This window comes from Trachypithecus francoisi, unplaced genomic scaffold (genome assembly GCF_009764315.1).
Source record: "Trachypithecus francoisi isolate TF-2019V2 unplaced genomic scaffold, Tfra_2.0 Lachesis_group5, whole genome shotgun sequence".
Classification (NCBI taxonomy): domain Eukaryota; kingdom Metazoa; phylum Chordata; class Mammalia; order Primates; family Cercopithecidae; genus Trachypithecus; species Trachypithecus francoisi.
The window spans coordinates 28,765,789-28,778,912 of record NW_022681470.1 but is presented as its reverse complement, the minus strand read 5'-3'; the positions used below and the strand labels follow the sequence as shown (position 1 = coordinate 28,778,912).

Here is a 13,124-nt window from a genome sequence, read left to right as displayed (position 1 = left end):
TCATAGAAACAGCTGAAAAATATGCTATTTTCATCTGTATTTACCCACTTCTAAGACAAGGGACAAAAATTCCTGCTGGGTCATCCCTAATAGTTTTACTCACTTAATCCAGTTTTAAAAACACAATGTAAATGGGCATAGCGATGCTCAATTGGTAAGTTGATAATAACAGAATAATACCAATAATTCGTGTTCAACAAAGCATAAAAATTCAAGAGTTCTTGTATATCATATAGATAGTCTCAGATAGTTTACTTGCTGCCTCTGTTATGCCTAAGAAACAACATGACAAATAGACTAAGGCAAAAGAAAACTAAAGAAATTAGTTTAAAATGCTGCGCCAAGGAAGGGAAAGGTGACCTACTGCAGCAATGCTTTGGTCTTCCTGGTTGGATCTTCTGGTTTGAAATTTTTGTAGGCTTCTACTTCATGTTCAATGGAGAGCAACTGTCCCTGTAGTTTGTTCCTGAAGTTTGGTAGGGTATCCCGAATGTGGTTGGTAAGTTGCTAAACAAAACAAAATCATACACACAGATTGAAGATTGAATCATATACACAGATTAAAGACTAACTTAGCCTCCATTGTTTTTATCATCATTCAAAATTGCAAACATTATGTTTACATTTGAGATTGACTATTATGTAGATAGGGAGAAGAAACACCAACTCCCCCCTCCACTGCCCTTCAGAGATGCTCAAAATTCCTTCATTTAGAGTCACTCACTTGAGCTATCTCTTTAAATCTGGGAAGACCTTGTTAAAATGCAGCTAATGTTACTAATGAGACTGCCCAATAACACCTTAGTTAGCATGGATTGATTTATCAGATCTCCTACCTTGTACAAAGGAACCTTAAGTTAGAATGTGATAGAAATGAAGGAAGCTAGGAGTCACAGGTGCTGCCTGGTGTTCTCAGGACTAAGTGGTTTACCACACAGGTGGAGCTCAGTAGCCAAGGTGCCGGAGGCACCTGCCAGCTGTTAACTTTCTCCACATTCTTCAGCTGAGGCAGCAACTTACTCGTACTTCCACCTCTAGGTCCCAGTGCAACTCCATGACTGAGTAAGGGAAAGCTCTCTCTACTATTGAAGGCTCGACATAACCATCTACTTGATATTTCCACTGAGATCAGCAGGCACCTCAAGCTCAGTACAATGAAAACTTCTCCAAGAGCCTAAGAGTGCATGATTAATTAAGAATCAAAGGTGAGATAAAAACCCAGATTGTTTAGGTCTTACGGCCTTTCTATTACAATGCAGTTAAAGAAAGTCTTATTCAAAAGAAAAAACAGATAACCTTCTTGAACTGCCTAAGTGATGAACTTGAAATCAATAAAAAGAATATAAACTTCCTAGAAATGCAGAAAAAAGAAAAAATATTAAAATTAGGGAGAATTAATATACCCAGAATTACTGAAGAAACTATTTTCGGCCGGGCGCGGTGGCTCAATCCTGTAATCCCAGCACTGTGGGAGGCCGAGACGGGTGGATCACGAGGTCAGGAGATCGAGACCATGCTGGCTAATATGGTGAAACCCCGTCTCTACTAAAAAAAATACAAAAAACTAGCCGGGCGAGGTGGCGGACGCCTGTAATCCCAGCTACTCAGGAGGCTGAGGCAGGAGAATGGCATGAACCTGGGAGGCGGAGTTTGCAGTGAGCTGAGATCCGGCCACTGCGCTCCAGCCTGGGCGACAGAGCCAGACTCCGTCTCAAAAAAAAAAAAAAAAAAAAAAAAAAGAAACTATTTTCAGTCATCTTTATGTTTATCTGAGGTCACTTGAATATATTTATTAAATAAATCTAGAGTTATTTGTCAATAGTTTATAACTGTATTACCCCCTTGCTCACAGTAATAAATTGTTATGTTAGCACCCTGGCATGCACTGCTGTTCTAACTATGAAGCAGGCAAAAAAAGAGCTGAGAGGACAGCATTCCCGATAGCAACGTCACGAGAGACAAGGACCCAAATCTAACAGAAACAGCAACCACAAGAAACCAGCAACCAACTGATTGCCATGTGAACTGGTAAATAATAAAAATACCTGATTTCCACCTTTTGCTTCTCAGACATCTCCAGAGCAAAGCAATACTGTGGCTTTCTAAAACACTTCTTCCCCTGGCTTCCATGACTCCAGCTTCTCTAATTTTTCTGCTATCCATTCTCGATGTATCTTCTCTATTTCCTTGGACAATTCACCCTCTTTGCCAGAACAGTAATTATTGAAATTCCTCAAATCTGGGTCTGAGGCCTCTTTTTTGTTTACTCTCTGTTCTCTCTTCAGGGAATCTCATTCCATCCATGGCTTCAATAAACATCCAAATACCTATAGCTGTAAGATGTTGTCTCCAAACAAGATTTATCTTTGCTGTGGCATGCATATTTGACCAACTGCTTGACTTCTCTTCTTGGATGTGTCAATGACATCTCAAGCTCAACATGTCCAAAATCAAGTATTTGATCTTCCCTTCAGGGTTCCCCATCTTGGTGACTTCATAAGAGCCTGGAAACCTGGGACATAACCTTGACTCCACCTCTCCCAACACCCAACAGCTCTAATCTACTACCTAGTCCTCAATTTTCCTGAACATTTCTCAAACCTGCCCCTTCTTTTCATCTCCACTGGCCCTTACCACAACCAAATTCCCATAATTTCTCTTTTACTCCTAACTGGTCTACTCTTAGTCTTCCTGTCTTCAATACCATATTCTTTTTTCACCCACGGATCTGATCTTGTTATTCCTCTACTCAGGACCCTTAAATGACTCCTTATTGGTCTTAGGTAAGAGCCAAAATCCTCAAAATGGTCTAGAAACATTACAGGATTCAGCCACTGCCTACATCTCCAATATCATCTCATACAACTCACTACCTCTTTCTCTGCCTTCCCCCTACAATGAAAATTTCATTCAATTTTTCAAAAATGTCATGTCATTTTACAGTATTTTCCATATGAATTATCCTACAGGATCAGAAGTATTGGTACACATACATAGCCATAGAATTATCTTGGTTTCAAACATAGTATAAATATTCTTGAAGCAATAAAGAAAGAGTGATTATCCAAGAAAGGAGACATCTTCAGAAAAAAAAAAATCATTCAATTTTTAGGCAACGAGAATCCAATTGTGTCATAACTTGGGTGTCACTTGTAATAATCTAATAGTCAACCACCTCCTTCTGTTTTTCCAGTATTCAAAACCTATCTCATTTCCAGCTTTATCTTTCTAATCATATTAGTGATTTTCTTCTAAGATTTTCTCAGTTTGTGTTTTTTGTAGGCCAATACAGCTGCGAAAGCAGTATTGTAAAGAGTTTTGACAGTGCAAAATATATTGGTAGAGTGTTAGGATTCTTGCATAACAATGCTCCTTCTCTAAAATATATTCATATTTTTAAATGATACAATCATAGTGATGTTTCCCAGTGTCCAAATATTTATCTTTAATTAAAAAGTATAAACTTTACAATAGTCTGTGTTGAAACCTCTTAAAATGGAATTATAACACAATTTTTTATTTTCTAAAATTTCTTCTCAGTTGTTTTGCCTAAATTGTTCAGGTATAATGTCACATATTATGAAAGCTATTGATACATTCTAGGAGCTAAGAATCAGAAATCTACTTGATTTGATTGATTGATTGATTGCCTGATTAAGTTTGTACATAACGGTTAAAGCATAACTTACAAGAATATTTGTGAGAAAGGCTACTAGTCACATGGAGTCAATATAATCAAAACTCAGGGAGGGGTCCCTGCATTCAATGACAATGATGCTTGTTATAACACTTAACTCCAATAGGGGTAGGAATATCTGTAACCAAGTAAGAGCATTGAGGATTTATGGAAGAAGTTTGTGCATAGTGCATGGAGCGGGGTAGGCAGAAGGCCCAATTCTAAATTATTGTGGGAAAAGGGGTTATCTGGAAAAGCATCTTAGATGAGTGGAAATCAATGATTATTAAACTAGGATTTGTGATTCTAAAGATTTTAAATTAAGAAACAAATCAACTCTAAATAAAGTCATACAAAAAATTTAACAGAAAGTGTAACCTAGCCATTACAGACAGGTGCTTCAAAAACAGATCCCAAGAGATCAACTTTTCAAAGTTATAAAAATGTAACTTCTCACGGTAACTACATATTACAAATGAATATACGCTAAAATGTATATCCCTGTTCACTGTTCCTAAATAGGTATGTGTTTCTGCTTTGAGAACTCTTCTTTCAATAACAGGAAGATGAGTTCTATTCACTGAGAATGGTAATAGTGTGAATCCGAGGTACTAATACCCATTTTTAAAATCCCTATCATTGAAGCTGTATGTCTTGTTTTGGAAAAAAATAAACTTAAAAATAATAAACACAAATTCCAGCATCCACTTACATATTTCATAACTGTTCTTGTTGCTTGAAAGAACATTTTTACCTGATTAAGGACCTTCTGCAGGTGTGGGGTTCCCATTCGGTCAGCGATATGTCTGTAAGCCGGGTGGGAAAGGAAAAACTTCCTCTCTGCCAACATGGCTGCCTTTATGTCCTTCTTCCCATCTATGTCCTTCTGGCTTCTGTTTACCACCCCCACGTAACCTGAAACAAAACACAAATCTGTGGAGTTGGGGACACTTTTTGTGGCTTATTCCAGGGAGATTTCAAGGCTCTCACATAGGCAGACTAAGAAAAGCAAAACTAGTTTTAGGTGTGAAGACTGAGTCCCTTTATAAAACTCAATGGGAAACATCAGTATTGAACACAGGCTACTGATTGAGCTCACAATGATTTTTTAGCATCAATACAATAATATCTCTCACCCTTAAAGTGTGTGCATTTTAAGAGAGTGTGTATCTTCGCAGTTTTGTCATATAGCAGGCAAGTAAATATCAGTCTTACAGTAGTATAAGTTTATGCAATCTATGATGAATATTTATAACCTCGCTTCAAACTCCTTCCTTTTCCTGTTTTCTTATTCCTGTTATTTTAAGGAATAGTTCTCCCTTTGGATTATTTTCTAATATATCATTCAGGAACGTACAGCCATTCCATAAAAAGTATAACTAATGATAAATCCATTCCTTAAAACCAAAACTCCTAGTGGCTTCCCAATCATTTCTCTTCCATCTAACCAAAAACAAACAAACAAACAAACAAAAAGTATTGTATAGACCACAGTACATTACCCCTGCGAAGAGGCAACAGTTTGTTCTCTAGAACATCCCTGGCATCCGTTCCTTCATCCATAAGGTCCAGTTTGGTGATAACTCCAATGGTTCTCAGACCTGCATCATAAACAAACCCAACATTACACAATTTGCAGAAGACTAACAAATTTTAAAGACATATATGTCACAATGCTAAATGTAAAGCACATTTTCCTGGTCCTTTTCCCATTTCCTTCTGTCTTACTTTGTTTTCTAAGTGCTACTTGAGTTTGGTGATTTCAATGTGATGAAGAGGAGAGTTGCCAACCACCCATCCAGAAGATAACCTTCAACTCAAGGGGGAAAAACAAATAGCTGTAGCACTAAATAATTTCCAAATATATGAGTTTATTTTTGTACCATGCATATATGGAAATTATACATTTTCATTTCTTCCCATGTTCTCCACCAAATATGAATGTTTGAAGTTTTATGTATTACATTATTAAAAGCAAATAAACAAATAAATAGGTTATGCATGGACCAATTATGAGAGTGTGTCATAAACCAAGGACTACTATTGATCCAGTTCTAATCACTGAGGTCAAAAAAAAGTAAAGGAAGAAAAGCAGGTATAGTGTCATCACCAAAAATAAACTCGTAAGCCACACAGCATTCACCATGCCTTAGAAAAGGAAATACGATTTAATGGAAAGAAGACTGTACTAGGAATTACAAGGCTTGGATTCTAGTCTCAAGGCATGTCACCAAAATGCCACAGGTCTCAGTTTTCCTCATCTGTCAAATAAATAGTTAGAAACCATGATCTCCAAGGTTTCTTTCAGTAATAAATAATGTAAGAACCTAGACATTTTGAGTAGCACATCAGATACATGATATTTGTCATTTGCTTTCTTCATTAGATGAAATGGATGGTATTTGCCTAGTAATTTATATTGCTTTTTGTTTTATTTTACTTTAAGTTCCAGGATACAAGTGCAGAATGTGTTACGTAGGTATACGAGTGCCATGGTGGTTTGCTGCACCTATCAACCTGTCATTTAGGGTTTAAGCCCCGCATGCATTAGCTATTTGTCCTAATGTTCTCCCTCCTCTCACCCCCAACCTCCTGACTGGCCCCAGTGTGTGTTGTTCCCCTCCCTGTGTCCATGTGTTCTCGTTCAACTCCCACTTATGAGTGAGAACATGTGGTGTTTGGTTTTCTGTTCCTGTGTTAGTTTGCTGAGGATGATGGCTTCCAGCTTCATTCATGTCCCTGCAAAGGACACGAACTCATTCCTTTTTATGGCTACATAGTACTCCATGGTATATATGTACCACATTTTCTTTAGCAGTCTATCATTGCTGTCCATTTGGGCTGGCTCCAAGTCTTTGCTACTGTAAATAGTGCATCAATAAACATATGTATGCATGTGTCTTTATAGTAGAATAATTTATATTTCTTTGGGTATATACCCAGTAATGGGATTTCTGGGTCAAATGGTATTTCTGGTTCTAGATCCTTAAGGGATTGCCACACTGTCTTCCACAATGGTTGAACTAATTTACACTCCCACCAACAGTGTAAAAGCATTCCTATTTCTCCACATCCTCTCCAGCATCTGTTGTTTCCTAACTCTTTAATGGTCGCCATTCTAACAGGCATGAGATGGTATCTCACTGTGGTTTTAATTTGCATTTCTCTAATGACCAGTGATGATGAGCTTTTCTTCATATGTTTGTTGGCTGCATATATGTCTTCATTTGAGAAGAGTCTGTTCATAACCTTCACCCACTTTTTGATGGGATTGTTTTTCTCTTGTAAATTTGTTTACATTCCTTGTAGATTCTGGATATTAGCCTTTTGTCAGATGGGTAGATTGCAAACATTTTCTCCCATTCTGTAGGTTGCCTGTTCACTTTGATTATAGTTTCTTTTGCTGTGCAGAAGATCTTTCATTAGATCCCATTTGTCAGTTTTGGCTTTTGTTGCCATTGCTTTTGGTGTTTTAGTCATGAAGTCTTTGCCCATGCCTATGTCCTGAATAGTATTGCCTAGGTTTTCTTCTAGGGTTTTTATGGTTTTGGGTCTTACATTCAAGTCTTTAATCCACCTTGGGTTAATTTTTGTATAAGGTGTAAGGAAGGGGTCCAGTTTCAGTTTTCTGCATATGGCTAGCCAGTTTTCCCAACAACATTTGTTAAATAGGAAATCCTTTCCCCCTTGCTTTGTTTTTGTCAGGTTTGTCAAAGATCAGATGGTTGTAGATGTGGGGCATTATTTCTGAGGCCTCTGTTCTGTTCCATTGGTCTATATATCTGTTTTGGTACCAGTACCATGCTGTTTTGGTTACTGCAGCCTTGCGGTATAATTTGAAGTCAGGTAGTATCATGCCTCCAGCTTTGTTCCTTTTTGCTTAGGATTGTCTTTGCAATGCGGGCTCTTTTTTGGTTCCATATGAAATTTAAAGTAGATTTTTCTAATTCTGTGAAGAAAGTCAGTGGCAGCTTGATAGAGATAGCATTGAATCTATAAATTACTTTGGAAACTATGGCCATTTTCATGATATTGATTCTTCCTAACCATGAGCGTGGAATGTTTTTCCATTTGTTTACATCCTCTTTTATTTCGTTGAGCAGTGGTTTGTAGTTCTCCTTGAAGAGGTCCCCCATATCCCTTGTAAGCTGTATTCCTAGGTATTTTATTCTCTTTGTAGCAATTGCAAATGGGAGTTCATGCATAATTTGGCTGTTTGTCTCTTATTGGTGTATAGGAATGCTTGTGATTTTTGCACATTGATTTTGTATCCTGAGACTTTGCTGAAGTTGCTTATCAGCTTAAGGAGATTTCAGGCTGAGATGATGGGGTTTTCTAAGTATACAATCATGTCATCTGCAAACAGGGATAATTTCACTTCCTCTCTTCCTATTTAAATACGCTTTATTTCTTTCTCTTGCCTGATTGCCCTGGCCAGAACTTCCTATGTTGAATAGGAGTGGTGAGAGAGGGCATCCTGATCTTGTGCCAGTTTTCAAAGGGAATGCTACCAACTTTTGCCCATTCAGTATGATATTGGCTGTGGGTTTGTCATAAATAGCTCTTATTATTTTGAGATACGTTCCATCAATACCTCATTTATTGAGAGTTTTTAGCATGAAGGGATGTTGAATTTTATTGAAGGCCTTTCTGCATCTATTGAGATAATCATGTGATTTTTGTTGTTGGTTCTGTTTATGTGATGGATTACGTTTATTGATTTGTGTATGTTGAGCCAGCCTTGCATCCCAGGGATGAAGTTGACTTGATCACGGTGGATAAGCTTTTTTTAGGTTCTGTATGCCAGTATTTTATTGAAGATTTTTGTATCAATGTTCATCAGGGATATTGGCCTGAGATTTTCATTTTTTATTGTGTCTCCACTAGGTTTTGGTATCAGGATGACGGTGCCTCATAAAATGAGTTAGGGAGGAGTCCCTCTTTTTTTATTGTTTGGAATAGTTTCAGAAGGAATGCTACCACCTCCTCTTTGTACCTCTGGTAGAATTTGTCTGTGAATCTATCTGGTCCTGGGCTTTTTTTGGTTGGTAGGCTATTAATTACTGCCTCAATTTCAGACTTGTTATTGGTCTATTCAGGGATTTGACTTCTTCCTGGTTTAGTTTTGGGAGGGTGTATGTGTCTAGTAATTTATCCATTATTTCTAGATTTCCTAGTTTATTTGCTTAGAGGTGTTTATAGTATTCTCTGATGGTAGTTTGTATTTCTGTAGGATCAGTGGTGATGTCTCCTTTATCATTTTTTATTGTGTTTATTTGATTCTTCTCTCTTTTATTCTTTATTAATCTGACTAGTGGTCTATTTTGTTAATCTTTTCAAAAAACCAGCTCCTGAATTCATTGATTTTTTGAAGGGCTTCTCGTGTCTCTGTCTCCTTCAGTTCTAGTTATTTCTTCTCTTCTGCTAGCTTTTGAATATGTTTGCTCTTGCTTCTCTAGTTATTTTAATCATGATGTTAGGGTGTTGATTTTAGATCTTTCCTGCTTTCTCCTGTAACCATTTAGTACTATAAATTCCTCTATACTAAACACTGCTTTAGCTGTGTCCCAGAGATTCTAGTACATTGTGTCTTTATTCTCATTGGTTTCAAAGAACTTATTTATTTCTGCCTTAATTTCGTTATTTACCCAGTAGTCATTCATGACCAGGTTGTTCAGTTTTCACAAAGTTGTGCAGTTTTCAGTGACTTTCTTAATCCTGAGTTCTAATTTGATTGCACTGTGGTCAGAGAGACTGTTAGTTATGATTTCCATTCTTTTGCATTTGCTGAGGAGTGTTTTACTTCCAATAATGTGGTCAATTTTGGAATAAGTATGATGTGGTGCTGAGAAAAATGTATATTCTGTTGATTTGGGGTGAAGAGTTCTGTAGATGTCTAGTAGGTCCTTCTGGTCCAGAGCTGAGTTCAAGTCCTGAATATCCTCATTAATTTCCTGTCTCGTTGACCTGTCTAATATTGACAGTGTGGTGTTAAAGTCTCCCACTGTTATTATGTGGAAGTCCAAGTCTCTTTGTAGGCCTCTAAGAACTTGCTTTATGAATCTGGGTGCTCCTGTATTGGGTGCATATATATTTCAGATAGTTAGCTTTTCTTGTTGCATTGATCCCTTTACCATTATGTAATGCCCTTCTTTGTCTTTTTTGTAAAGTCTGTTTAATCAGATACTAGGATTGCAACCCCTGCTTTTTTTTTTTTTTTGCTTTCCATTTGCTTGGTAAATATTCTTCCATCCCTTTATTTTGAGTCTATGTGTGTCTTTGCATGTACTATGGGTCTCCTGAATACAGCACACCAATGGGTCTTGACTCTTTATCCAATTTGCCTGTGTGTGTGTGTGTGTGTGTGTGTGTGTGTGTGTGTGTGTTTTCTTGAGACAGAGTCTTGCTGTGTCACCCAGGCTGGAGTGCAGTGGCACAATCTCAGCTCACTGCCACCTCTGCCTCCCAGGTTCCAGCGATTCTCCTGCCTCAGCCTCCCGAGTAGCTGGGACTACATGCACACACCACCACGCCAGGCTAATTTTTGTATTTTTTACTAGAGACGGGGTTTCAGCATCTTGTCTAGGCTGGTCTTGAACTCCTGACCTCATGATCCACCCATCTTGGCATCCTAAAGTGCTGGGATTACAGGTGTGAGCTACTGTGCCCACCCCAGTGTGTGTTTTTTAATTGGGTGATTGAGCCCTTTTACATTTAAGGTTAATATTGTTATGTGTGAATTTGATCCTGTCATTACAATGCCAGTTGGCTATTTTGCCTCTTATTTGATGCACTTTCTTCATAGTGTCAATGGTCTTTACAATTCAGTATGTTTTTGCAGTGGCTGGAATCAGTTGTTCCTTTCCATGTTTAGTGCTCACTTCAGAAGCTCTTGTAACACAGTCCTGGTGGTGACAAAATCTCTCAGCATTTGCTTGTCTGTAAAGGATTTTATTTCTCCTTCACTTATGAAGCTTAGTTTGGCTGGATATGAATTTCTGAGTTGAAAATTCTTTTCTTTAAGAATGTTGATCACGCCTGTAATCCCAGCACTTTGGGAGGCTGAGATGGGTGGATCATGAGGATAGGAGATTGAGACCATCCTGGCTAACATGGTGAAACCCTGTCTCTACTAAAAATACAAAAAATTAGCCAGGCATGGTGGCAGGTTCCTGTAGTCCCAGCTATACAGGAGGCTGAAGCAGTAGAATGGAGTGAACCCGGGAGGCAGAGCTTGCAGTGAGCTGAGATTGCGCCACTGCATTCCAGCCTGAGTAACAAAGTGAGAATCTATCTCAAAAAAAAAGAATGTTGAATATTGGCCTCTACTCTCTTCCGGCTTGTAGAGTTTCTACAGAGAGATCTGCTGTTAGTCTGATGGGCTTCCTTTTGTATGTAACCCAACCTTTCCCTCAGGCTGCCCTTAACATTTTTTCTTTCATTTCAACTTTGGTGAATCTGATGATTATGTGTCTTGGGGTTGCTCTTCTCAAGGAGTATCTTTGTGGTGTTTTCTGTATTTCCTGAATTTGATTGTTGCCCTGTCTTGCTAGGTTGGGGAAGTTCTCCTGGATAATATCCTGAAAAGTGTTTTTCAACTTGGTTCCATTCTCCCTATCACTTTCAGGTACACCAATCACATGCAGGTTTGGTCTTTCCACATAGTCCCATATTTCTTGGAGGCTTTGTTCATTCCTTTTCATACTTTTTTCTCTAATCTTGTCTTCATGCTTTATTTCATTAAGGTGATCTTCAATCTCTGATATCCTTTCTTCTGCTTGATTGATTTGGCTACTGATACTTGTGTATGCTTCATGAAGTTCTCATGCTGTGTTTTTCAGCTCCATCAGGTCATTTGTGTTCTCCTCTAAAGTGGTTATTCTAGTTAGCAATTCCTCTAACTTTTTTTCAAGGTTCTTAGCTTCCTTGCATTGGGTTAGAACATCCTCCTTTAGCTCAGAGGAGTTTGTATGAACTTGTGAAGCCTGTTTCTGTCAATTTGCCAAACTCAATCTCCGTCCAGTTTTGTTCCCTTGCTGGTGAGGAGTTGTGATCCTTTGGAGAAGAGGCATTCCGGTTTTTGGAATTTTCAGCCTTGTTGTGCTGTTTTTCCCTCATCTTCATGGATTTATCTACCTTTGGTCTTTGAGGTTGGTGATCTTCGGATGGGGTTTCTGTGTGGGTGTCCTTTTTGTTGATGTTGATGTTTTTCTTTTCTGTTTGTTAGTTTTCCTTCTAACAGGCCCCTCTGCTGCAGGTCTGCTGGAGTTTGCTGGAGGTCCACTTCAGATCCTGTTTGCCCGGGTATCATCAGCGGAGGCTGCAGAACAGCAAAGATTGCTGTCTATTCCTTCCTCTGGAAGTTTCGCCCCAGAGGGGCACCTGCTAAATGTCAGCCGGAGGTCTCCTGTATGGGGTGTCTATCAACCCCTGCTGGGAGGTGTTTTCCAGTCAGGAGGTACGCAGGTCAGGGACCCACTTAAGGAGACATTCTGTCCCTTAGCAGAGCTCAAATGCTGTTCTGAGAGATCCGTTGCTCTCTTCAGACCTGGCAGACAGGAATGTTTAAGTCTGCTGAAGCTGTGCCCACAGCCACCCTTTCCCCCAGGTGCTCCGTCCTAAGAAGATAGGAGTTTTATCTATATGGGACTGCTGTCTTTCTTTCAGAGATGCCCTGCCCAGAGAGGAGGAATCTAAAGAGGCAATCTGGCTGCAATGGCTTTGCTGAGCTGCAGTGGGCTCCACTCAGTTCGAACTTCCCAGTGGCTTTGTTTACACTGTGAGGGGAAAACCACCTACTCCAGCCTCAGTAATGGCAGATGCCCCTCCCCAAACCAAGTTCAAGCAACCCAAGTCAATTTCAGACTGTTGTGCTGGCAGTGAGAATTTCAAGCTAGTGGATCGTAGCTTGCTGAGCTCTGTGGGTGTGGGATCCGCTGAGCTAGACCATTTGGCTCCCTGGCTTCAGCCCCCTTTCCAGGGGAGTGAATGGTTCTGTCTAGCCAGTCCCAGGTACCACTGGGGTATGACAAAAAAAAAAAAAAAAAAAAAAACTGCTGCAGCTAGCTCAGTGTCTGCCCAAATAGCCACCCAGTTTTGTACTTGAAACCCTGGGCCCTGGTGGCGTAGGTACCCGAGGGAATCTCTTGCCTGTGGGTTGTGAAGACCATGGGAAAAGCATAGTATCTGGGTTGGAATTCACCATTCCTCTAGGCACAGTCCCTCTCAGCTTCCCTTCACTAGGGGAGGCAGTTTCCCAACCCCACACACTTCCCAGGTGAGGTAACATCCCATCCTGCTTTGGCTTGCCCTACATGGGCTGCACCCACTATCTAACCAGTCCCAATAAGATGAGCTGGGTACCTCAGTTGGATTACAGAACTCACCTGCCTTCTGCATGGATCTTACTGGCAGCTGCACACCAGAGCTGTTCCTATTTGGCTTGCCA

General features: G+C 39.5%; 1 protein-coding gene across 8 annotated transcripts in view; it reads right to left on the bottom strand.

Annotated features, from left to right (window-relative positions):
• DNM3 (dynamin 3) overlaps positions 1 to 13,124 on the bottom strand; it is a 589,217-nt gene that overhangs the window by 379,433 nt on the left and 196,660 nt on the right. For all 8 annotated transcript variants that reach the window (XM_033200233.1, XM_033200237.1, XM_033200230.1 and 5 more), the window contains exons 5-7: positions 5,179 to 5,277; positions 4,431 to 4,591; positions 365 to 507 (exon numbers count right to left, since the gene is read on the bottom strand). In XM_033200233.1, coding sequence (XP_033056124.1) covers positions 365 to 507; positions 4,431 to 4,591; positions 5,179 to 5,277 — 403 coding nt within the window. The remainder of the gene's footprint in view (positions 1 to 364; positions 508 to 4,430; positions 4,592 to 5,178; positions 5,278 to 13,124) is intronic.